The 27188-nt window shown below is 38.1% G+C and overlaps 2 protein-coding genes across 12 annotated transcripts in view; one reads left to right on the plus strand and one right to left on the minus strand.

The window, feature by feature from the left end:
* LOC105477265 (ADP-ribosyltransferase 3 (inactive)) overlaps positions 1–16634 on the plus strand; it is a 106753-nt gene extending 90119 nt beyond the window's left edge. For 5 of the 9 annotated variants that reach the window (XM_071093517.1, XM_011733693.3, XM_071093516.1 and 2 more), the window contains 8 exons: positions 1388–1420; positions 2696–2728; positions 4067–4096; positions 4569–4598; positions 7555–7587; positions 8215–8247; positions 11390–11422; positions 16243–16634. In XM_071093517.1, the coding sequence (XP_070949618.1) occupies positions 1388–1420; positions 2696–2728; positions 4067–4096; positions 4569–4598; positions 7555–7587; positions 8215–8247; positions 11390–11422; positions 16243–16376 (359 nt within the window). In that variant the 3' untranslated portion in view covers positions 16377–16634. Of the gene's footprint in view, positions 1–1387; positions 1421–2695; positions 2729–4066; positions 4097–4568; positions 4599–7554; positions 7588–7969; positions 8249–11389; positions 11423–16242 lie in introns of those variants that run through there. The other 4 variants (XM_071093519.1, XM_011733696.3, XM_071093518.1 and 1 more) reach the window with 3 other exon arrangements.
* Positions 16635–18502: 1868 nt separating this feature from the next.
* Positions 18503–27188, minus strand: part of LOC105477261 (nucleoporin 54) — a 32657-nt gene continuing 23971 nt past the window's right edge. The window contains exons 10-12 of one of the 3 annotated variants that reach the window (XM_011733689.2): positions 21873–21992; positions 21467–21577; positions 18503–19327 (exon numbers count right to left, since the gene is read on the minus strand). In XM_011733689.2, the coding sequence (XP_011731991.1) occupies positions 19199–19327; positions 21467–21577; positions 21873–21992 (360 nt within the window). In that variant the 3' untranslated portion in view covers positions 18503–19198. The remainder of the gene's footprint in view (positions 19328–21466; positions 21578–21872; positions 21993–27188) is intronic. The other 2 variants (XM_071093513.1, XM_011733688.3) reach the window with 2 other exon arrangements.

Raw genomic sequence — 27188 nt, forward strand, 5'->3', positions numbered from 1 at the left:
AGAACCAATTTTTAAATTTCTAGTCTAGTCAAATGCCTGAGTTTAACCTCAGGGCACTGTCCAGATTATAACAGATCTGTTATTTCCTGGACCAGTAGAAAATGGACCAAATCACCTGGATTTTTGGTTCAGACACTCACTACAAATGGAGCAGGACTTGAGAGTAGATTATAGAAGTATGTATCTTTTTAGGAGCCAGGCCTCTCTAGGGATTCTCCTATTGTAGGTAAAGAGGCTCCTCCTCAGGTAGCTGAACTTCCAGATTAGATTAGTGTGTTCGTCAGGTATGGAATAGAGACCGCGAGGCATCTGGACCTTCGTTGTGCATTCTGGTAGGCCTTCCATATGGCTCATACTGCACCAGATCTGTATGCTGTCTCACTAACCTTCTTACCTTACTGCTGTTGGCTGGTAGATTCCCTTTCTGTCAAGTCTCAGGGGAATCACTGCAGCACTGACAACTTTTTCTAGGGCATCACCAGTGAGAACATCTATGACCTTACAAAAAGTACTGTCAGATGCCACGTTCTGTTCTCCAAATACTGTGGATTTCCTCATATACAAATGAATATTCTGGTGCATACCAACTCATTTCCTTTATATGAATGCGAAGGATCTTTGTTCAAATATTAAAGGATGTTGAAGGTCTCATTGAGATTCTTTTTCTTCAAAGGATAGGAATTGTTGTAGTAGAGGGATAGGTTTGTTGAGGATATTTAGTATCTGAAGAGAGGATTAGTTGGACAGGTAAATTTTCTCCTAAATTTTGCAGACTAATTATAGAATAGAATGATAAAGTATCAGCCCAGGATGGGCCCTTGAAAGTCATTTGAAGCAGTCTCCTAGTAAAAGATACAGATAAGAAAACTGAATTCCAGAAGGCTTAGGTGTTTTGTCAGAGGTCATATGGCTGTTTGGTGGCTGTACTGTAAATACTAAAATATAATTGTTCTGCAATTTTTTTAAATAATTGAGACAGGGTCTCACTCTGTTGCCCAGGCTGGAGTGTAGTAGCGTGATCACAGCTCACTGCAGCTTCAGCCTCCTGGGCTCAAGTGATCCTCCCACCTGACCTTCCTGAGTTGCTGGGACTACAGGTGTGTGCCACCATGCCTGGCTAATTATTTTTAAAAATTTTTTGTAGAAATGGGATCTCCCTATATTGCCCAGACTGGTCTAGAACTCCTGGGCTGAAGCGATCCTCCCGCATCAGCCTTGGAGTTACAGGTATGAGCCACCATGCCCAGCCTGCAATTTGCATCTTACTAATTATGAGTCTGATAGACCAGGAGCTGACAGATTCGGTTACCAATAGCCATAGATGAATTGAAATATTTTACTAGGGTAGATTATGTCTAACTAATAAAGCTTTATCTTTGTGTTTCAGGACTAAAAACTGAAAACTGTGTTGAGAACCTAGGTAAGGTATGCTTTAAGGTCTTATCCCTACAGTAGGAATTTTATCAGTGACTTCTCATAGGTATGGGTCAGAGCCACCCCACCACTGTGCTGTCATACTGTCAGACATCATTTTCTCAAAGCTAAATTGTGCTACTGCTAGTACCTTTTCCGGTGGAGGGCCTAGGAGCCTTTGCTGCCAGCTCCCCACTGCCACCCTCATCCCCACCCACAGACTTGCCTGTGGCTCTTCTCTCAAACACTGCACTGGCCTGGGCATAAAGGGAACATACCGCTGTCATCTGAGCCTGACTTTACAGGAGTTTAAGGACTCCTTAATTCCCCTGCATCTTCAGCTATTCCCCGCTTGACTCCTGTGCAAAGAGCTAGCTCCTGTTCCTGTATTTTCTTATCTTAGGAAATAACATTTGGGAGACCAATGAAGGAATGGCATGAATATAGGTCAAGGAGGGAGGAGAATGGGATGACACAAGGGTAATATGGTCGATTTTAACTTCTTCGGGGAAAAATAAGAGGATGTGACAAAAAAAAAAAATCTTTCTTAGAGGACTGTGGGAAAGATTTGGGAAGGTAGAAAATTCTAAGAGTATTAAGGAACAGCATTATCAAATAGGCCTAATAAATTTGAATCGAAGATACCAAAAATGCCTTTGGATGAAGACATGCTCTGGGCGGATCCTTTTGAAGATTTCCTCATTAAAAAGTTTAAAAACATACCAAAGGTATCAGAAGAGAGACAAAAAAAGTTCAAAAACAAGGGTCTGTTTCTGGCTGTCTTCCTGGCTAGCTTTCCTGTGAATTTTTTTTTTTTCATGTAACTTAAATGAATCCACATCCAGAGGCTGAGGCGGGTGGATTGCTGAGGTCAGGAGTTTGAGGCTAGCCTGGGCAACATGTGAAACTGGCTCTACTAAAAATATAAAAATTAGCCAGGTGTGGTGGCAGGTGCCTGTGATCCCAGCTACTTGGGAGGTTGAGGCAGGAGAATTGCTTGAACCTGGGAGGTAGAGGTTGCAGTGAGCCGGGACCGTGCCACTACACTCCAACCTGGGCGACAAAGCAAGACTCCGTCTCAGGAAAAAAAAAAAAAAAAAGTGAATCCACATCCATTTGTCTTTGAATTGAAATTTTATGTCTCTCATAATAACCATATTTTTATGTTTCTTAAATATAAGCCAACTAAATCTTTATTATTAATGAACATTTAAAAATAGACTGAACCTGACATTCACATCTAAGCATAGTACCATGTAATGAAAACATGTCTGTATTTCAGAGTATTTTCAACCCGTCTATGTCTACAACCCTGGTGAGTATGCTCTAATTTTTAAAAATAATCTTGGTTGGGCATGGTGGCTCATGCCTGTAATCCCAGCACTTTGGAAGGCCAAGGTGAGTGGATCACTTAAGCCCAGGAGTTTGAGATCAGCCTGGGCAACATGGTTTAACCCCATCTCTACAAAAAATACAAAACTTAGCCAGGCATGGTGGTGTGCACCTGTAAATACAAAACTTAGCCAGGCATGGTGGTGTGCACCTGTAGTCCCAGCTACTTGGGAGACTGAGGCGGGAGGATCGCTTGAGTCTGGGAAGCAGAGGTTGCAGTGAGCCAAGATCACGCCCACTGCATTCCAGCCTGGGTGACAGGGTGAAACCCTGTCTCCAAAGTTAATAATAATAATCCTCACCTGGATGTTTAATAGCTCTTTCTTGTTTAGCAAATGTATTTCTTAGCTGAAGAATATTTGCAGATATAAAGCAGTGACTTGGCCTATATGAGAAGAAAAAAATAAAGAAGCTATTCTAGGGAAATGTACCTTTCTCAAATGAGAGAATTGGCTTTTTGGAGATCTGAACAACATGGAAACTTTCTGGTGAATACGGGTGGTGAGAATGAAGAGCTAGTCATTCTTGACCAGTTCTGGGGGCTTCTTAGGTACAGCTCTGTATTCAGTCATTGAAATGAACCTATGTGACTCCAAATACTCAGATGAAAACACAGAACTCAGCATATTTGCATCTCTCAAATATGCTGATGCTTGATGTTTAATGTTATTTAACTAAAATATGTAGGTGATTAGATGCTCTTAAAGTTTCCACTTAAGGATATATGGCCCAAATCATTTCTTTGCATGTAAGTTCCTTATCATGTGTTTGGTTTACGTGGCTACAGTAAATTTTTCTTTGTTGAAAAGAGAAGAGGTTCCAGCCTTTTTAAAACATGCAGTTTATTTCATGTTTGGGAAGATACTTCCTGTCCTGATAGAAGTGAAGCACTTTACACCTTGAGGACTTCTTAGCAGCCCTTCTTTTTATTGTTCCATTGCAGTCACAGGTTCTACTGATCACTTCACAGGGACTTTAGCTGACTCTTCAACATAGACATTTTCTCGGCTCCTTGAGATCCCTGGTAGACAAGCTATTTGTAATACTTTTCTTAATAGTGGGGGCAGAGAATGTTCCAGCTCATTAGCTAAGGTACATTTAGACTCTGATTGACAACGTAAGTTTAGTAGGGTAGTTTCCTGGACATATCAAATGGTTCTTTATAGTCATATTTCCTGAAAGCAATTTTGCTGTAGCAATAGTAACTGCCAGTTCTTTTGTGTCATGGTTAAAACTGATGAACTTCTTTTTTGTGACTCAGGTGAGAAAACCCAGAAGCTTGAAGACCACGGTAAGACATTTTTATACATTTTGGGGGCTTGACCGGGCGCAGTGGCTCATGCCTGTAATCCCAGCACTTTGGGAGGCCGAGGCGGGCAGATCACGAAGTCGGGAGATTGAGACCATCCTGACCAATATAGTGAAACCCCATCTCTACTAAAAATACAAAAATCAACCGGGCGTGGTGGCGTGTGCCTGTAATCCCAGCTACTTGGGAGGCTGAGGCAGGAGAATCCCTTGAACCAGGGAGTTGGAGGTTGCAGTGAGCTGAGATCGTGCCACAGCACTGTAGCCTGGCAACAGAGCGAGGTTCCGTGTCAAAAAAAAAAAAAAAATTCTGGGGGCTTACATTTTGCAAGATACCTCCCTTTACAGGTGGGAATATTTTCATATTTCTTGAAAATAATTTTGCTGTAGCTGTAGTAACTGCCAGTTGTTTTGTTCCAACATTAAAAACTGATGAGCTTATTTTTGTGACTCAGGTGAGAAAAACCAGAAGCTTGAAGACCGTGGTAAGACATTTATATAAATTCTGGGGGCTTACATTTTGTAATATATCTCCCTTTACATGTGGGAACAGGGAAGAATGTCATGGTAAGAAAAGTGGGAGGAAGGCAGAGCTCACCTTAGCTTACTGGTTTGGTATATTAGAGACCCTCCTGGATTTCAGGTAGAATTCTTTAGAAAAATGACATAGCAACTCTGTTTCTCCCGTCTAACCATCTTTAGGTCATCCCACCAAATAGAGGAAGGTGTGGCTAATTTTTCCCCACATTCTTGTGACCTCTAGGGTATTGGGCAGGGCATAACAAATAGTGTCGTTTTTTCTAAATTAAAATGACTATTCTTTGTATTTATTTCTATCTCCAGCATATATTGATTAATATATGCCATTAGCTATATCCATTTGATTATTTAGTACATCCAAAGTATATCTCATCCTCAAGTATTTGTTTTTGTTTTATTTTTAATATTACTCAAATGGCCGGGCTGGGTGGCTCACGCCTGTAATCCCAGCACTTTGGGAGGCCTAAGCGGGTGGATCACGAGGTCAGGAGTTCAAGACCAGCCTGTGAAACCCAACCAACATAGTGAAACCCCGTCTCTACTAAAAATACAAACATTAGCCAGGCATGGTGGCACACACCTGTAATCCCAGCTACTCAGGAGGCTGAGGCAGGAGAATCACTTGAACCTGGGAGGTGAAGGTTACAGTGAGCCGAGATCGTGCCACTGCACTCCAGCCTGGGTGACACGATGAGACTCTGTCTTGAAAAAAAAAAATTACTCAGATGTCCTCAAGGGTACCGGGACAGGAACAGTCTCATAAATTACTGGTGAGATTATAAATTGGAACTTTTTTGGAGAGCAATTTAGTAGTATGTATTACTCGTCTTAAAAATGTTTATACCTTTTGACTCGGTTAAAACACTTTTGGATATTTGTCCCAAGGAAATTAGAGATGAACACAAAGATTTGTGTACAAAAATGCTTATCACAGTATTATGGTAGTGTCAAAAGACAAAAGTACAACAAATTTAAAGAGATCAATTGGCTTTATTTGAGATTCTAGAATTGGACAACACTTTATTCCACAGAATAAGTGTTCCATTGAGCTGAGCACAGAAGTTTGGCTTTAAAGACAAAGAAGAGCCAAAGAAAGTGGAAGCAAAGAAGAGAGTATATTAGTTACTTTTAGACAGAACAGTAGAAAAATAACTGATTAGTTAACATCAGTTTATTTCAGGCTACCTTTTTTGTGTGTAAGGATTGAAGCAGCAGGAACTTCATTTGTTAAGCTGATTGAAGATTTTAAACTGGCCTGTTTGGGAAATTCTGTTATTTCTTTCTCCTAATTTCTTAGAAGGTCAGACAACTTAGTTTAGGTGGTGTGGAACTTTAGCATGGGCGACTCCATGTCAATTTTTAGTCTGGTCTTTTGGGGCCTACTGCAGAAACTTAGTCTAAAGCGATGGTCTCCTATAATTTTTATTTGACAGTAGCAAAAATTTAGAAACAGCCTCAGTGTCCAACCGTTGGGTATGGTTAAATAAAATACTATCTATATCATGAAACACTAGACAATTTATAAATCATGTTTTTGAAACCATCTAAAGATAGAAGAAAGTATTCTTAATACAATGGTAAATAATTGGATATAAAACAGCATATACAGTATGATACCAACTTTAAAAAATGTATATGCATACATATGTATGCATAGCAAAATGATTGAAATACACCAAAAATGTTAAGAATGAGTAGAGTATTTCTGAGATCTGCAGTTTTAAGAGAACTTTAATTTTTAATAATTTTCTGTATTTTTCCAAATTATAACATATTATATAATTAGGAAGCATATTTTATATATTACATATAATGACAATTTTGGGTCAAGGTCTTTGGGTTGAATTTTTAAAAAATGAACAAGAGATGCTTAACCTAGGAGAGATTCTGGGTCACTAGCCTTAGTTCTTATCATCAGTTAGGCTCCAGTGGGTTAAATACCTTCTTTTTGTTACCTTGTCCCCTGCCATTTCTCAAAACGTTCTGAGTTTTCTACTACAGAAGTCAAGTATAAGGTCAAATTAATTTTCAAGCTGATTGCATTTTTTTACTAAATAGTTCTTATTCTCATCCTTAGGAATAAAAAGTCAGGGGCTCACTGTTTCACCTGGTAAATAATCTATTTACTGAGACTAGCTACATGGTTAGGAGACAATGAGGATTCCTAGGATTAAGAACATTGTGGAAGGCCAGCACAGTGGCTCACACCTATAATCCCAGCTCTTTGGGAGGCGTAAGCAGGAGAATCATAGTGAGTTATGATCGTGTCATTGTACCCCACCACAGCCTGGGTGACACAGTGAGACCCTGTCTCTCAAAAAAGAGAAAAAATATTACTGAGCCTGGAGAGTTTGAGGAATGAGTTAGACTAGAAGAAAGGGACTTCATTTATTGAGTTCTTTTTTTTGCTCCATGCAGTGTACCAAGCACTTTTATGCGGTCTTTCCTTTAATCCTCACTAACTACAAACGTAAGAAGTAAATATTTCTCTTGCAAAATGAGAAACTGAAGTTAGGAGGGATTAAGTAGTCTGCCCAAAGTCACGGAGCTAATAACTATAATTACAATAGAGCTAAACCAAGCAGAAATGTAAAACCAGTACTGTGTCATCCACAAACTGATGTATTAGGACTGCCTCCTGAAGATAAAGTTGGAGAGACAGGGGTTAGATTGTGGAAGTTCTTAAAGTCCAGGCTAAGGAGTTTGGACTCTGTCACATGGAGAATGAAGAGCCACTGAAAGGTGTTGGTGTTTTTGTTGTTGCTGTTTCTTTTTTCTTTCTCCCTGCCCCTTTTTTTTTTTTTTTTTTTGAGTTGGAAATGGAGGAAGGATAGACCCAAGAGAGTATTAACAATATAAGATAACTGTTTAATACAAACCAATATTCATTTCTGCCTTTAGGTGTGAAAATCCTTGAACCCACCGAAATACCAGGTAAGACAGCTTTCTATTTATTCCCTGAGCCCAAGAATGAGGTGAGCAGGATTCCCCACGCATTTAAGAGAATACTGTCATGAGACTATTATTCATGAATATTTCCCTTATAGCTGCCTGCCAGTCATTTACAAATATTTAGCTGGGGAAGCGTAGAGAAAGTCCCTTTCCCCCTGTGCATTCATGTGCTCCTGGAACATTGTCTCTGGGGCAGGAAAGTTAGTTCTGCTCTGGATATGGCTGAGGGAAAGGCTCCTGGGATCTGGATGCATCAATCCAGCACCTTCCAGGTTCTACAGCTAAAAATTATTCAATAGAAACCTAACTTTATGCACAAGTTGACTGTTAGTCTTGGCTAACATCTCATTGCCTGTATCTCCAGGTAACAAAACACGGTATTCTCCTGGCATAAACACGCTCAGTGAAGTGCTATGGCAGACGACTCTTCTAATCTTGGTGTGGATTTGTATGAGGGTTTATGTAAGGAGAACTTTTAAATAAAAAGCCAGAAACTATAGTGCATCGGGGCCTTGGGTACTTGCATCTCTTAAGCTCAGCAGACAAGAGTTTGAAAATTATACTCAGTGGAGCAAACTGTAAGTCACTGAAAACTTCCTTCTCATTTAGGAATGAAAATTCCAGAACCTTTTCCAGTACCTGGTAAGCAACTGATAGGCATGTCAGAGGGGAAGATGCCAGTTTGGGGAGTATAGTCACCATTAGATATGCACGGGACTGTCTATGCCTCATAATTATCATCTATTAAATGTAGCCATCAGTAGTCACATGTACATGATAGGAATATTTGTAAGGACTATGAAACCATAGACTCTCAGGGTGCAAGCCACTGTCCAATGCTTAAAATCTTTTCTCCTGAGTTCATGCAGTACTTTGAAAATATTTTTTGCAGGTTTTGTTATTATGGAAATGATGATCTGTTAAAGAAATTAGATATTTGGCATCTTAAAAACTATATCCAGCCACACAGTGCTGAACTTCACGTAACACTGCTGGCAATGGAAGCTGCGTGCTATGTACAGAAACAGCGTTTTCTAGTAAATAAAGGCTCAGAGAACATAGGCTCAGAGAAAAGGGTCCAGGACCTCTTTTATATTGACCCAAGTTTGTACTGTTGGATTTATTTGGCCACAACTTTGAAGTGAATCTCTAGTGACACTGACGACACACCTTGTGCATCTACATCTCTTCAGCTCGCTGGTCCTGGGTTTGCACAGTGCCGTCACGGGGGTCTTGCTCATCAAACTGTGGTTATCTGAAAGCAGCCAGTGAGCATGGCGGGAGATGAACGTGAGCTGTGTAGACAGACAGACCTGCTTCAGGAAGCCTCTGTCTCTTTCCTCTCAGTAACTTTATATAAGTTACTTCACTTTTCTATGCCTCTGCTTTCACATCTGTAAAATGAGGAAAGCTTCTGTCTTGCAGGGCTGATTAAAGACCTAATGAGATAAAGTACCCAGCAAAATGAATGGTAGTAGCATAGTAGTAAATAGTAGCTGCCTTTGTTATTATCTGAAAACCTCTTTCTTGTTTAGGAATAAAAATGATACAACTGAATGAAAAACCTGGTACTACATTCTTTACTGGGGGTGGAGGCACCATGGATTCTAAGTCCTTTACCATAATCATTCAGTTAGTTCAGTCTTACGGGGTCTGGGGAAGACATCTGGGCTGTACACTTGCCAATACCCCAGTCTGCAAGCCAGACAGCGAAAACGTTGAGAACTTTCAGTGTGAGCAGCAGGCTGCTATTATGGTTCTCTGGGCCAAACATCAAAAAAGGCACTTGATCTTAAACTGGAACAGTTGGCTTCCAGCTGGGCCTGTCTATTCCAGAATGAGGCAGGCTTCCCAGGGTGAGGGAATCTGTAGACATAGAAATAGTATCATCCAAGAACTGTGAATGAGGACTGTGCAGCGTGCCAGTACTGGGACCAGCCATTCTGTGCTCCTCACACACTCTGTATCGTCCAATAGGCCACTAGATTTTGCTGGGACTACAGTGTATTGTGCCCTCTCCTGGAAAGCTGTGTGTAGCTTTTAAAAAGGTGATGTGAAAACAGTACACAGGAGCTCAATGAGATAAATGTTATTGACACTTGAGAGATGAGAACATGGAACATAAGAAGATTAAGGAATTTATAATAGGCTAGAAAGAGACACCCAGGACTCAAACTTTTCAAGCTTTGTTCACTTTGTGCTACACTTGTCTTCCAAACAGATTTAGTTATCCACCTCTATCTTGGGCACCTAGAATTGCTATTTGGCTTCAAAGCTGTTAAAATATGGTAATATCATAATATTTCAATGCTAGGCACACACTTGGTAGTACAGATGGTCTCCAAGTTACAATGGTTCTGTAAGAATTAAAGAAAGAGGAAAGAAACACGAAAAGGTGGCTTGCCAGTTAGGACAGATCTATTTTAGAGAAAACCTGAGAGGCGCCTTCTGGCCGAGTGAGGTTAGAGGCCCACTTTTTTACAGACTAAGAGTTTTTAAGGATTCAGGGTGGGAGAGTTTATCAGAGGCTTGGACTGCTTCTGTGTCTCTTTGTTGTGCTTATCTGGGAGGGAGAGTTGTGTGTCTGTTCCCATACTACATCGTTCTGCAGCTGCAGGCATATTCCCCAAGTCTGCTTTTAGCTTCCCTAACTTAGTGCACCTGAAGGGAAAGGAATGTGCTTATTAAGGCCCACCGTTTTACTGGGGCCCATTGTATGAGGGTGAAGTTTGGGAGTTACTCAAGAGACTCTCCCCTCACCTCCCTTTGTGCCCCAGCTGTTTTATCTGTGTTTTACTGTTTGCTCCTTCTGTCTGCTTGTAGTTAGAAGAGGTGATTTCCTTGAAATGCATGAGGCTAGAAAGGGAGCTGGAATTTAAAGTGGCGGTGTTTGTCCAAGATGATGGTGCTCCTGCTCTATCAGGTTCAACTTAGGATTTTTTGACTTTGCAATGGTCTGAAAGCCATACACATTCAGTAAAAACCATACTTCAAGTACCCATACCATTCTCTTTTTCACTTTCTGTACAATATTTGATAGATTACATGAGACATTCTATATTTTATTATAAAATAAGTTTATGTTAGCTGATTTTGCCCAACTGCAGGCTCATGTAACTGTTCTGAGCACGTTTAAGGTAGGCTGGGTTAAGCCATGATGTTCTGTAGGTTGGGTGAGTTAAATGCATTTTTGACTTACGGTATTTTCAACTTGCATTGGATTTATTGAGACACAACCCCACCATAAGTCGAGAAGCATCTGTATAGCATAGTAATTCAGAGCAAATTTGAAATTTGATATTTCTAGCACCAATTACCTCCGTGATTTTATGCATGGCATTCCTCAAAACATTGCATGAATGTTTTAGGGAATATCTGTGAAATATGGATAATTATACCTTGCTAATAAGACTAAGAAGTAAAGGTGACAGTGTACATAAAGCATTTGCACAATGCATGGCACACAGTAAACACTCAATGAATACTAGGTATTAATGTACTTGGGAATCTAAGTTCAATATGTAGAAAATACTTTTTTGTAAACAAAATTTTAACTTTTATTTTAATGTAAACACATATTGATGGTAAAAAAAAAAATTCAAAGAGCACAGATGAGAACAAATTAAACCCTTCCCCTAACCCCACACATACCCATAAACCTATTACCCTGCCCCTCAGACCCACTCCCAGAGATAACCGAGTTTGCTTAATTTTTAATCAGATCTTTCTTTTCTGGATAAACAGATGTTCAATATAACTAACTCAAAATCTCTTTATATTTTAGAAGATAAAAGTCAAGGAAATATCAACAATCCTAGTAAGAAATATATCATTTCCTCAGTTGATAAATGCCTGCTTCTGTAATATAGAAAAAGTGAGAAATTTATTTTTCCTCAATAAAGAGAACAAAGTTGCAAGGGTCTCAGGCATCTTAACAACAGAGTAGAATGTCACATCCAAAAGCTTGCGTGTGCATGTGTGTGTTGGGGACAGTATAGCTTTGTTTCTTCAATAATCATTTTCCATTGTACCTAGAGTCTCTACTCTTTAGAACAGTGGTTCTCACCAGTCTGGAGACTGGGAGCAAAATATAAAATAAAAAAGAAAATATATATTAAAAAAGAAAGAACAGTGGTTCTCAACCCAATTCTCCCTTTTTATAACAGTATTTTATAAAGTCCTTATATTATCCCGAAAGAAGATCCATAGATAAGATGCACTCGTACCCATAAAAATCAACATCATGTCTAAAGTAGACAGACGTTTACATTTATTTATGCAAATAAATTTGGGAGTGGAAGCTGCTCTATACAGAAAGTATAAGAAAATGAAGAAATACAGTAGATACTAAATAAAAACTGATGTTTAATGTTTATCAAAACTATTAAAAATATTTATACATAAAACTGCTTTAGGTTCTGAGTTTGATTATTTTAAATAGGTTTTAACTTACATGTATGTCTAGCAGTCCATTTGAAAGTCGTGCAGGAAGTTGGTCAAATTTCATGGTCCAGGAATAGAGCACTGCAGGATATCTAGCCCTCTACCTCCACTCCACTGTTAGCAGTTATTTAAAAAAAAAAAAAAAAAAACTCTTGACAATTGTCCAAACTGCCTCTTGGGGCAATGCTGCCCCCCGAGAACCACTGGTTTGTGGTAACATACAGTCATGCATTGCTTAACAATGGGGATATGTTCTGATTAATGTGTTAAGTGATTTCATCATTGTGCAAACATCCTAGTGTGTACTTACCCAACCCTAGATGGTACAGCCTGCTACACATGTAGGCTACATGGTATGGCCTACTGCTCCTAGGCTATAAACCTTTACAGCATGTTATTGTACTGAGTACTGTAGGCAGCGGTAACACAATGGTAAGTATCTGTGTATCTAAACATAGAAAAGTTACGGTAAAAATATAAAAGATTAAAAAATGGTACAGGTATATAGGGCACTTAGCATGAATGGAGCTTGCAGGCGGAGAAGTTGCTCTGGGTGGTAAGTGTTGAGCGAATGTGAAGGCCTGGGACACTACTGTACACTCCTGTAGACTTTATACATACTGTACAGAGGCTACACTAAATTCACAACAGATTTTCCTTCAACAGTCAATTAACCATAGCTTAATGTAACTGTTTTACTTTATAAACTTAATTTTAACCTCTTGACTCTTTCGTGATAACTTAGCTTAAAACACACGTTGTACAGTAGTACAAAAATATTTTTTCTTTATATCCTATTCTGTAAAGCTTTTTTTATCACCTTTTTTTTAACTTTTTAAACTTTTGTTAACTAAGACACAAACATTTACATTAGCCCAGGCCTATATAGGGTCAGGATCATCAGTGTCACTGTCTTGCACCTCCACATCTTGTTCCACTGGAAGGTCTTCAGGGGCAGTAACATGCATGGAACTGTCATCTCCTATGATAGTGCCTTCTGGGGTTTCTCCTGAAGGACCTGCCTCAGGCTGTTTTATAGTTAACGTTTTTTAATAAGTAGAAGGAGTACAGTCTAAAATAATGATTAAAAGTATAGTAACTACATAAAACAGTAACATAGTTGTTTATTATCAAATGTTATGTATTGTACATAATTGTATGTGCTATACAGTTATACAACTGGCCATGCAGGTTTATTTACACCAGCATCACCCCAAACAATATGTTACGACGGCTACGATGTTGCTAGGCAGTAGGAAATTTTCAGCTCTATTATAATCTTATGGGATATCTGTCATACATGTGGTCTGTCATTGACGGAAACATCGTTATGTGTTGCATGACTGTACTAATGCATGTGTGCATCTGCCTATCCATTTCTCCATGTGTATACATCTAACTGCATGTTTGTAACTATGGCAAGTACATTGATACTATGAAGCCTTTTACAAATCTTACTGGCTATTTTTCTTGGTTTTATTTATGATATCTGAGTGGTGATCCCATTTGGATACTTCCAGTCAACGCTTCCCTGTAGTTTAAACAAAAACAGTTTAGGGCAGCGTGAAACAGTTTATCCTATGGATGGACTCCACTGCTCCTCTCCACTAGTTCAAATGAAAGGGAAGGAGTTGGCCGGGCGCGGTGGCTCAAGCCTGTAATCCCAGCACTTTGGGAGGCCGAGACGGGCGTATCACGAGGTCAGGAGATCGAGAGCATCCTGGGTAACACGGTGAAACCCCGTCTCTACTAAAAAATACAAAAAACTAGTCGGGCGAGGTGGCGGGCGCCTGTAGTCCCAGCTACTCGGGAGGCTGAGGCAGAATGGCGTAAACCCAGGAGGCAGAGCTTGCAGTGAGCTGAGATCCGGCCACTGCACTCCAGCCTGGGCAACAGAGCGAGAGACTCCGTCTCAAAAAAAAAAAAAAAAAAAAAAAAGAAAGGGAAGGAGTTTCTCCAGTAGTGTATGTATGGAGGGAAAAACATTTTTTAAAATCATCTTGCAGAGATTAGTGTTTAAAAAACAATGCCACTATAGTTAGCCCTCTGTATCCTCTGGGATTCAACCAACTGTGGATCGAAAATATTTTTGGGAAAAAAATAATACAAATTAAAAATCCCATACAGTATAACAAATACTTGCATATCATTTACATCGTATTAGGTATTATAAGAAATGTAGAGAGGGTATAAGGTATACAGGAGTATGTGTGTAGGTATATGCAAATACTGTGTAGCTATTTTATTTATTTATGCTATTTTATATAAGGGACCTGAGCATCTGTGGATTTTGGTATCCTCAGGGATTCTAGAACAAGTCCCCAAAGGATACTGAGGGATGACTGTATATCCAGGTGTATGTTGGTGGTTATCTTGTTTGAAATAGAAGAGACACATAGAAAATGGAAATAGAAAAATTGCTAAAAAATATACTAGAGAACTTGAACAACAGAAAATCATATTGGCTATATAGAAATGTAAAAGCATGTGAAATCCTAGATAAAACCTAGCGTAGCAAACCTTGATGATATATAGTTGACCCTTGAACAACACAGGTTTGAACTGCATGGGTCCACTTAATACATGGATTTTCAATAAATATATTGGAAATTTTTTTGGAGATTTGCATCCATTTGAAGAAACTTGCCGACAAACTGCATGGCCTAGAAATATATATGTCATGAATGCATAAAATATATGTAGATACTAGTCTTTTTATCATTTACTACCATAAAACATACACAAATCTATTGTAAAACGTTAGTATTTATCCAAATTTGTGCACACAGACCGTATGTGGCACCAAAGTCAAAAGAAACGTAAATGTAAAGATGTGGTATTAAAACTTAACTGCATAAAATTAACTATAGTACATACTGTATCATTGTAATCATTTCATGGCCACCTCCTGTTGCTATTGCAGTGAGTTCAAGTGTTTCGAGTATCCTCTTAAAACACCATGTGTTGCTAAACATCTCCGAGGAGTTCATCTCCAGTAAATTGCACATCACAGTAAAAAGTGATCTCTCACAGTTCTTGTGTATTTTTTGTCATGTTTGGTGCAATACTGAAAACCTTGAATAACACCATGGGACTCAAAGGAAGTGCTACTAGTGATGCCGTAAGTCTCACAAGCAGAGAGAAGTCATGACATTACAAGAAGTTGAATTGCTTGGTATGTAGATTCAGGTCTGCAGCCGCAGTTGCCAGCCATTTCAGACAGATAAGTCATCTTATAAACAGATTGTAAACTTAGGGTATTAGTAAATACAGTACAGTACTGTAAATGTTTTCTCTTCCTTATGATTTTAATATTTTCTTTTGTCTATTTTATTGTAAAAATACAGCATATTTTTATTTATTTATTTATTTATTTAGAGACAGAGTCTCACTCTGTCGCCCAGGCTGGAGTGCAGTGGTGTGATCTCGGCTCACTGCAAGCTCTGCCGCCCGGGTTCATGCCATTCTCCTGCCTCAGCCTCCCGAATAGCTGGGACTACAGGCACCCACCACCTCGCCCGGCTAATTTTTTGTACATTTAGTACAGACAGGGTTTCACCGTGTTAGCCAGGATGGTCTCGAACTCCTGACCTCGTGATCCGCCCGCCTTGGCCTCCCAAAGTGCTGGGATTACAGGCGTGAGCCACCACGCCTGGCCAAAATACAGTATAATACATATACAAAATATGTGCTAAACCACTATTTTTTTCTTTTTAAAAATAGAGATGGGCTCTCGCTATGTTGCCCAGGCTCAAACTCCTGGTCTCAAGCGATCCTCCTGCCTTGGCCTCTTAAAATGCTGGGATTACAGGTGTAAGCCACCATGCCCCAACCAGAATACAGTATATAATACATATAAAGTATGTTAATCAACTATTTCTATTACCAGTAAGGCTTCCAGTCAATGGTAGGCTATTAGTAGTTAAGTTTTTGGGAATCAGGTTACATGTAGGTTTTCATTGTGTGGAGGTTGGCACTCCAACACCCATATTAAGGGTCAACTGCATATGGAAATACAGCCTGAAATCTGTAGTGAATTACACTTACTTGAAAATTGCTTTTGGCTGGAAGTATTTCAGGTAAGTTTCTAATTGAACTTTAGTGTCACTGTTTACATATTGAGGTTATATTGTATAGGTGGTGATACTTGATGTAAAAAATGATGTGTCGGTGACTGTGTATTCTCGTTAACAGCTCCAGGTCCAGTTCCTGTTCCAGGTCCCAAAAGCCATCCTTCTGCATCCTTGGGCAAAATGCTGCTTCCAGAGTTTGGGATGGTCATCATTTTAATCAGTGTTTCTGCTATAAATCTCTTTGTTGCTCTGTAGTTTCATGCATTGTTTATCTTTCTTGTTCTTTACTTGAAATAACTATAGGGATCCCACAGGAGATCAAAAGGAATGATGTATTTTTCACTTGTTGGCCAAAGTCACTGATAAAATGAGAATTGTATATTTGTTATTCATTTTGCAAATTCAGAAAGTTGGTCCAGATATATGTCACAGAACTTTTCACTTCTATACTAATTGAAAAAAATCCCGAAAACTGTATACTGCTGATTGAATTCAATAAAAGATTTTTAGATATTTCAGAATTGCCAGTATGCTCAATACTGTTAGTGTTTAACATGAATTTAATATCTGTAGAACTTTAATATCTGCATTTAATATCTGTATTTAATATCTGTCTACTCATCTCTCTTAGTCTGTTTGGGTTGCTGTAACAGACCACTGTAGACTAGGTAACTTATAAGCAACAGATATTTATTTCTCACAGTTCTGGAGGCTGGGAAGTCCAAGATTAAGATGCCAGTAGACTTAGTTCCTGGTGAGGGCCCTCTTCCTTATCCCTTCCTCACCATCTCACATGGCAGAAGGGACAAGAGAGAGCGAGCACTAATTCCATTCATGAAGGCCCCACCTTCATCATGACCTCCCACAATCACCATATTGTTAGGATTTCAACATGAATTTTTTGAGGACACAAACTACTCAGTCTACAACATTTGCTTCGATAACTGAGTCTAGTTATCTAACCAGCTATATGATTAAGGACCACAGGCCTGCCTCCTATACGCAATCACCAGTGGGACAGGAACCTAACAGGATGACTGGGACTGTCTTTAAAAGGCTGACCTTAGGCCCTGTCTGGTATATTTATCTGGTTGAACTAGCAACCAGCAATATTAGAACATGAAAAATCAGAGGCTAGAGAAGCGAGCATGGTATGCATGAGTGATCCATCCGCTAGATTATATAGCTCAGTGAGTAACAATTCTCATCAATTAGACCAACAACTCTTCCTACGATAAGGGGGTGTGTAGAGGGACAGAAACTCCTATACTTGGCTACATGGGTAAGAATGATGAACATGCAGATCTTCTGGGCCATGGAGAAAATGTGGAAAAGGAGAGAAATTCCTGTCCCAACACCGTTGGTATTGCAGTATAATGGATAGGAAAGAATGATGAGAGGGTAGTAGTGTAACAAATTTACATGCCATAAACTTGGCAAAAGTAGCTGCATACTTCTGGCAGTCAATTTGGAAAGAAACAATCAGTTTTAAAGTTCATAGTCTTGGCCAGGCATAGAGGTTCAGGCCTGTAATCCTAGCACTCTGGCAAGCCAAGGCAGGAGGATTGCTGGAGTCTAGGAGTTCAAGACCAGCCTGGGCAACATAGCAATACCCCATCTCTACACAAAATAAAAAATATTAGCCCATTGTGGTGGTGCATGCCTGTAGTCCCAGTTACTCGAGTCTGAGGTGGGAGAACTGCTTAAGCCCAGGAGGTCAAGGCTGCAGTGAGTCATGATTATGCCACTGTACGCCAGCCTGGGTGACAGAGAGACTTGTCAAAAAAACAAACAAACAAAAACCACAAAATATCCTAGTCTACACAACTGTAACCTATAGAACTGAGCATAAATCTCTTCAGTGGGTTCTCAGAGGATGGACTCCAGATATACAGTGCATCACACTGTTCTCCATCCCCATAGTAAATACAATACCAAGATTCATGGGGCTGTTTCTTGTAACACCTGTCAATATAAACCAAAGCATCACAGAGAAGTGCAAAGTTAAAGCATCTCAAGAGCGGCAAACATGATGCAGCCCAAACATACAGTGTGTAGTCAGAAATACTGTTTAAAATGACCCACTGGTTAAAGACCCACTATTTAACACTATTTAATCTGTTTAACTCAGATTTTCTAGTATTTCAAATATTAATGACGTATTAGGGAATTCTTAATACTAGATGATATCTGAAGTAAGTTTTATTTGCCATACCCTAATCAAATTGTGCTGATTATATCAGCACTGACAAAAATCCCTAGGAGGGAAAAATCAGACTTAAGACTAAAATTCCTGAATTGTGATTATTAATTTAGTACCTATGTGGACAAAAAATGGTCATTCCTCAAAAGCCAAATAAAGCACCAGACAAAATTATATAAAATTACAAATTAAGAATTTATTTATAAGTTTTCATCTTTTTAGAAATAAAAAGCCTTAAAAAACAAAATGGTTGCAAAAATGGTTAATTTTGTTATATCCTAATTGCTTAGGTGTGCTCTGTAAATTCCAAATAAGTAAAATAATATAAAAATACATTTTCAAATCTTTATAGAACAAAAAAAAAAAACATTAAATGCTTTTGGATTTTCTTTACTCCTCCCACAGATGAGTTCACAAATATAAAAACTGGTGTACATTTATACTCTGAAGTACAAATCTCCAACAGCCAAGTAATTATAGTTTCTTCTGTTATATGCAAAGATTATTTCATATTTACTTGGTATGGAAAGCAGAGTACAGGCTCAGTGGACAATAATCATTAAACAGATTATGTTTAAGAAAATGCTGTTGTAAAAATGTACAATAGTACATATAATTTTGGTAATTATGCACTTCTCCTTTTAAAGTAAATACAGCTTTTAGATATAAATCTTTCAAAGGTTTTCTTTGAAGAGCTGTGAGGTGACTGTATTTCAGATTTGATGGACAGTAATTTGTCAGTAAACTTCTCAAAAAACCAAGCCAAGAGAGAATTGTTTTCTTTTTCCCTCCACGTGGTCGGTTTCATTCTTAAGGAAGGGCTGATGCAGTAAGAAGATGAATTTCACAAACCTTTACACAAGTTTGTGAACTGTCAACTAAAGACACCACCTCTGATGTGGATGGTTTCATTCAATCCATGTTCGACCAGCTTTATATCTTCTAGATCATCTTTAATGATGCTAATCAAATGGCTAAGGCCTTCCTGTTGTTGTTTCAAATGCTAGAACAAATTAACATATTAATGTATTAATTTATTAAAACTGCAAGCTAGTCACAGGAAAAAGGACTCCACTTTGACTGTTTTACTAATAACACAGTACCTAGTAAGTGCTTTAAATATAGAGGGCATGCATATTTAAACATTTGTACTACATCTTTTGCTAACAGTGAAAGACAAACTCTAAAGAACAATAAAATCAAACAAATATAAAATGAACAGTATCTTCCAACAAAAATGTTTTTTAGATAGCTATTTCCTTTTACCAACTTTTAATAAAGGCATAATAAAACAGAACTCAAAGGAGGTATTCAAATATAGATGACTAACAAAATAACATTCTGAAAACTGAGAATATTCATGTTTTGAAGTACAAAGTATATAGCGATAATGGTGATGATGACTACAGATGCTAACATTTTTTAAAGACTCCTCCTTATGGGTTAAGGTGCTGTTTTAATAGTGAGTACTGGTATTCACTTGTTCAACTCATTTAAAATCCTTTTGAGCACCCTTTGGGGTACCATTATCATATCCACAGTTAAAGAAACTACAGGTAAATAACCTACCCAAGGTCATAAAGTAGATGGTGAACCATGATTCAATCCCTGAACAATACACTGCTCATCATTTTAAAAAAGACAAGTGTTTAAATTATTCAGTTTTATTGCATATATCAACCTACAACTATTACAATATACTGGAATCTGTTAATTTATTGCAAATACTTAAAACAATGGAATATAATTGGTTGTGTAATGTCCAAGAATCTAGAAGCCAAACTAGTTTTTGGTTACATAAAACCAGCCATATCCATTCTAAAGCATATAATAAAATTGGATTTGTTGATGACATTTATAACCTTAATCTAAAATCCTCAGGGCCATGCCAACAGTCATTAGCTACCTAGTATGCTCCACAAAGTTCATCATCTTCATATATTTTCTTTAGATACAACTGTTCATTTTCATTAAACCAATCTGCATTTATACTAATGAAAATAAGCCAAAGCAGTGTTTCCCAACTTTTTCACACAAGGTGAAAACCCGAGAAGAGTGGCTGGAGGTTCTGGCCACCTCAACCTACCTCCATCCAGATCTCCTGAGGGCTTAGGGGATAGATCAATAACAACATGTTTATAACTTACGTGTGACATATAGGCAGGGAAGGTATTATCTAAAGCAGTTGCTTCTCAAAGTGCATACAAATCATTCTATGATCTTGATAAAATGCAGATCGAATACATCTGGAGTAAGGACTGAAATTTTGCATTTTTAATGACCTTCCAGGTGCGGTTACTGCCTACACTTTAAGGAGCAAGGTCTAGTAAACTGTAGTGTCTCTATTACCTCTTAAATTCATCTTTTTGGTGAGGAGAGGGATACTTCACCTTTTTAAAATTGTGGCAAAACAGGCTTACCATAAAATTTTGCCTGTAACTATTTTTAAGTATACAGTTCAGTGGCATTAAGTATACTTATGCTGTTGTGCAATAATCAACACTATCCATTTTGTTCAGAACTTTTCATCTTCTCAAGTTGAAATTCTGTACCAATTAAGTTCCTCCCATCCCCTCCTCCCCTCACACCCTGGCAACCACCTTTCTACTCTCTATTAATTGAACTACTAGGTACTTTTCACAAGTGAAATCATAAATATTTGCCCTTTTACGAGTGGCTTATTTCATGAAACACAACTTCTTCAAGGTCAAATTGCACTGTAGCGTGTGTCAGAATTTCCTTCTTTTTTCAAGGCTGAATAATATTCCATTGTGTGTATATATACTACATTTTGTTTCTCTATTCCTTGATTGACTCTTGGGTTACCACCACATTTTGGCTATTGTGAATAATGATCTATGAACATGGGTGTACAAATATGTTTTGGGTCCCTGCTTCCAACGTACTTGGGTATATATCCATAAGTAGACCTGAGAGATTGTATCGTAATTCTATCTTTAATTTTTTGAGTAAACACTACACTGTTTTTCATAGAGGCTGAACCATTTTACCAACACTGCAAGAAAGTTCCAATTTCTCCACATTCTCACCAACACTTTTCTTTATTAGGATAACAACCATCCTAATAGGTGTGAAGTGGTGAGCTCACAGTTTAAATAATACACCCTCATACAACACTTACCTGCTTGATTTCTCGTAACAGATCTGCATCTATGTAATACCTTTCTTCAGATCTGACTGCTCCAAAATGATTCTGCATCCTGATTTGAGACATCAATTCATTTAGTCGACCCTAAAAGTTAAGACTGAGTCAAATGACAACTGCCAATAAAGACTTGTAAAAGAGAATGTTTTCTAAGGATGGTTTCAAAACCATCTATTAAAAACTTCTATTTCTCTCTCTGTACATTATAGTTGAAACACTAATACTAGCCAAAAGAACCATGACTGAGTTTACTTTAGAAAGGAAGTTCTAATTGGAGATAACAAACACAAGTATACAAAATTCCTGCTTGAAGACTACATAACTTTTTGTCTGCAGATCCACCTGAAACAAACTTTAGCATTATGGTCTTTGACGTGGTTACCTTGAACTGAGTAGGTGCATTTAGTTCACCCTGAATTGTATCCAGCTGAACTCGCAACTGCTCTTCATCAGCCTGAATGGCATAACCACTCTTCCTTTGAATTTCCTGTTTGATTAGGACCTATACAAATAAAAACCACCAATAACAATAGAATCATCTCTTTTTAGTTATGCAAGTAGTAGTATTACAATTAGTTGTTGAAAGAAATCAGCTGAAAATGAACAGTAGGGTTTAACAGTTCAGGATTTGAATTATGTTTCTGTCCATTTTAACTGGGCAAAAGTTATCACATACACTGATGTACACTTGGTTTTTTTTTTGAGACAGGGTCTTGTTCTGTCTCTGAGGTTAAAGTGCAGTGGTGTAAACACAGCTCACTGGATCCTTGACCTCTGGGGCTCAAGCGATCCTCCTGCCTCAGCTCCCAAGTAGCTGGGACCACGGGTGTGCACCACTGCACCTGGTTAATTTTTAAAATTTTTTGTAGAGGGTCTCACTATGTGGCCCAGGCTAGTCCTGGGCTTAATTAAGTGATCCTCCAGCCTTGGCCTCCCAGAGTGCTGGGTTTACAGGTGTGAACCACTTTGCCCAGCCAACAATTTTAAAACTATGGTATGGCTTAGCCAGGTGCAGTGGCTCACACCTGTAATCCCAGCACTTTGGGAGGCCAAGGCGGGCGGATCATGAGGTCAGGAGATTGGGACCATCCTGGCTAACACGATGAAACCCCGTCTCTACTAAATATACAAAAAATTAGCCGGGCGAGGTGGTGCACGCCTGTAGTCCCAGCTACTCGGGAGGCTGAGGCAGGAGAATGGCGGAAAACCCAGGAGGTGGAGCTTGCAGTGAGCTGAGATCGCGCCACTGCACTCCAGCCTGGGCAACAGAGCGAGACTCCATCTCAAAAAATAAACAAACAAATAAAAAAACTATGGTATGGCTTAAAAGCAGTACAAAAAAATAGGCAACATAATACCCGTTTCAGACATTTACTCACAGCCTTTCTAAAGAAAGAGTTCTTTAAAGATGAGTCTATAATATTTATGTCTAAAAATTATTTCTTGCATTTTTTTTGAGATTACAAAAGCGTTAAGAAACAATACGAGAACGTAAAAGACAAATTTTCTCTCATACTCCCAAGACAAATAGTGCTAACTGATTTTCATTCCCCTGTACCTTTCTCCTTGCTCATACAGAGAGAGCGCACACACACAGATCCAAAATAAAACTAAACAGTATGTATCACTCTGTGACATGGTTCCTTTTTTTGGTTGTTGTTTTTGTTTTTCTGAGATGACCTCGCTTTCTTGCCCAGGCTGGAGGAGTGTGGCACAACATAGCTCAATGCAGCATCGATCCCCTGGACTCAAGCAATCCTCCCACCTCAGTCTCCCAAGTAGCTGGAATTACAGGTGCTCACTATCATGCCTGGCTAATTTTTTTTCTTTTTGCTTTCTTTTTTTTTTAGTAGAGATGAGGTCTCCCGATGTTGCCCAGGCTAGTCTTGAACTCTTAAACTCAAATGATCCTTCTGCCTCAGCCTCTCAAAATACTGGGATTACAGGCGTGGGCCACTGTGCCAGGCCGCTTCTCTTTCTTTTCAATTTAACAATACATCGCAAGAAAGGGTCTAAAGCAGTGGCCTCTAAATGCAGACTCTTGGTTTGCTGCTACTCTCCAAGCCCAGCTTACTCAGTTAAAAACAGTGCAAGTCCCTCCATACTCTCAGCCATACTCCTATAACCATATATTTTTCATAAACACACACACAGACCGACTGCTTTTTACTCATCTAAATTTTAAAAAATGGATTATATATAATTAACAAAATTTTATCATCAAAATTAATCATTAAATTTTACTACAAATTAAAATTATAATTTTATTATCAAAATCTCATGAAATTCCTTAAGAAGTATAGCTCTAATTTGTTATTTTTAATGGCTTTATGCTTTTTTAATGTGTTATTAACCAATAATCAATCATTACTGTCTTGATGCATATACATTTTGTTTTCACACTACAAACAATGCCATGATAAACATTTTTGTAGCTTTGACTCTATAATCAATGCTGTAATAAACATTTTGTAGCTTTGACACTACAATGCTGTAATAAACATTTTTGTGCATAGATCTATTTAACTGGTATAGATCTTTAACAATGAGGCTGAGTTTTAGAGTAAGCTGCTAGATTGCTTTCCCAAAAGATCCTAATGATTTAGATTCATAGGCCCCACATCAGAATACCCTTTCCCCACACTCCTGTCAAGTACAGGTGGTGGTTGTTTAAATTTTTCCCAACCTGATGAGTGTAAAAGGATTTTTTTTTTTTTTTTTGAGATGGAGTTTCACTCTGTCACCCAAGCTGGAGCGCAGTGGCGTGATCCTGACTCACTGCAACCTCCACTTTCTGGGTTCAAGCAATTCTCTGCCTCAGCCTCCCAAGCAGCTGGGATTACAGGCACGCGCCACCATGCCCTGCTAATTTTTGTATTTTTAGTAGAGACGGGGTTTCACCATCTTGGCCAGGCTGGTCTTGAACTCCTGACCTCATGATCCACCCGCCTCGGCCTCCCAAAGTGCTGGGATTACAGGCGTGAGCCACTGTGCCCAGCCGGGATCTCATTTTTTTTCTTTAATCTGCAATTCCCAGATTCCTAGTAAATTGAAGGGACCATCTTTTAATGACTAAACTATTTTGCATTTGCTTTTTCTGTGAACTGCCTTTACACATCTTTTGCCCAAATTTCAATTGGGTTTTATTGTCAAATTATAGGATCTCTTTGTATAGTATGAATATGAACACCAAATCTAAAATCAGTGCTGTTTGCAAAATTCCCTTTTCCTAAATTCTATCACATGACTATTGACAAATGGCTTCTGGTATGTTTTGCTATACACTATTTTTTATATGGCCAACGTTGGTTTATAGTTTCTAGCTTTCTGATCAAATGTCTCTCAAATCCCAGGTTGTACATACAGCTTTGAAAGTTTCGTTAAGTCTTCAGTCCACTTTATTTTTATATGATGCAATGGTCTAATTTTATTTTCTTCCTTATGTATAGTTATACTCCAGCATTATTTATTAAATAAACCCACTGAATTGAAATACCACTTTTACCATATATTACATTGTCAGCACACTATCATCTATTTATAAATTCCCTATTCTGTTCCATGTATGTTTCTGTCCAATTTCATGCAGATACTATATTGATTCAATTACAAGAGGTTTAAAATAGGTTTTGAAATCTGGTAAAGAAGTCCCTGTTCACTATTTCTTTTTTGTTCCTGAACAAGCTAGTCTCAAACATTTATCCTTTTAGAGACAGGGTCTCCCTATGTTGCCCAGGCAACAGAGTGCAGTGGCTATTCATAGGCACAATCATAGCTCACTACAGCCTCGAACTCCGTGGCTCAAGTGATTCTCCTGCCTCAGCCCTCTGAGTAGCTGTGACTATAGGCACCATGTCATCACACCCAGCTTAATCAATTTTTAAAAAGCTGTAATTCATTTTTAATTTTGTAAAGTGGATATTAAGTATTCTCATCTAAGAATATAGTTTATTTGTAAATACCTATACTTTCCTCATAAATATATTCCTAAGTATTTTACGGTTTTGTCACCATAGTGAATGGAACATTTTCCTATTTCCAGATAGTAAAAAGAAAAGTTGATTTTTGTACTTTTATATCTAGCCGGCTTACTACATTAATTCTATGGTTTATTCCCTTGGGTTTTCCAGAAATACAATCATATCAGCAAAAAGAGAACACTTAATCATTTTCCCAATGTTTATATTATTTCTTTGCTTGTTTTATTTATGAAAACCTCCAAGACAGCAACGAATAATGATGATAATATTGGGTGTCCGTATCTAGTTTCTAAATGCAATTTTAGTGTTTTGCCTTTTTGAGTATTTGCTATTCATTTTTGGTTATAGTTTCTATTATATATTTTCCCTTAATGTGTTGCTATAATAAGTCATGTTGATAGATGTCCTGTTATTAAAACCAACCCTGCATTCCTGAAATAAACTTTACTTGGTCATAGCATATTTTTTAAGAAATTGATAAATAGCTGGATTCTCTTTGCTTATACTTCATTTAGAATGTGGTTTTCAAGTCTGATTTGAGGTATACTCCACATACGACAATTAATCTGTTTTAGGTGTTCAGTTCTATGAATCTTGCAAATACATACAGTTGTGTAACCATCACCATGATTAAGGTACATAATATTTCCATCACCCCAAGCCCCTTGTAGTCACACTTCTCTCCTCATCTATAGTCCCTGGCAACTACTAATCTGTTATCTGCCCCTAATTTTCTTTTGTATAATGTTATATAAATAGAATCACGCCTTACATAGCCTTTAAGTCTGGCTTTTTTCACTTAGCATAATTTGCATCTCTTTAAAACAACTTTATAATTTCTTTTCAGATGCTACAAACAGAAATGTAAAATGGTACAGCTGCTTTGGAAAACAGTTTGGTATTTCCTCAAAAAGTTAAACACAGTGTGCATATGACACAGCACTTTCACTCCTAGGTTTACACCCAAGAGAAATAGAAGTATATGTGCACACAAACACTTGTAAATAAATTTTAATAGCAATATTATTCATAATAGCCAAAAAGCAGAACCACCAAAATGTCCATCAATCGAGTAAAATGTGGTTTAGCCATACGATGGAATATTCAGCAATAAATGAATAATCATCATTTATTAGTACCTGAAGTACTATTACATGGTACAACACAGATGAACTTTGAAAACATTATGCTAAACAAAAGAAGCCAGTCACAAAAGACCAAATATCATTATGATTCCATTTATATGAGGTTTCCAGAACAGGCAAATCCATAGGGCAAAACTGGTTGCACAGGACTTGCGGTGAAATGGGGAAGATTTGCAGTGAAATGGGGAAGTGACTGACAATGGGTATGGGATTTGTTTGTAGGGTGATGGAAATGTTCTAAAATTGATTGTGGTAATAATGGTTATACAAGTCTCTGAATATACTAAAAGCCATTGAACTGTACACTTTAAATGAGTAAACAGTATGGTATGCAAATTATCTCAAGCTGTGAAAAAAGAACAAATAAGGAAGCTATATACATTATTCCTCATTTGTCTAGAATAATTAAAATAACACTGGAATTAGCTCTTTTGTGGTTAGACAAAATTTGGCAATGAAACTATCTGTCCTTGAGGCCTTTTTCATGTTTCATCTTTCATTTTTCCAATTGCTTCTGTGGTTTTTTTTTTTTTTACTTCTCTGTAGATTAATTTTGGTAATTTTCATTTTCAT

Source organism: Macaca nemestrina, chromosome 3, assembly GCF_043159975.1.
Source record: "Macaca nemestrina isolate mMacNem1 chromosome 3, mMacNem.hap1, whole genome shotgun sequence".
NCBI classification, from domain to species: domain Eukaryota; kingdom Metazoa; phylum Chordata; class Mammalia; order Primates; family Cercopithecidae; genus Macaca; species Macaca nemestrina.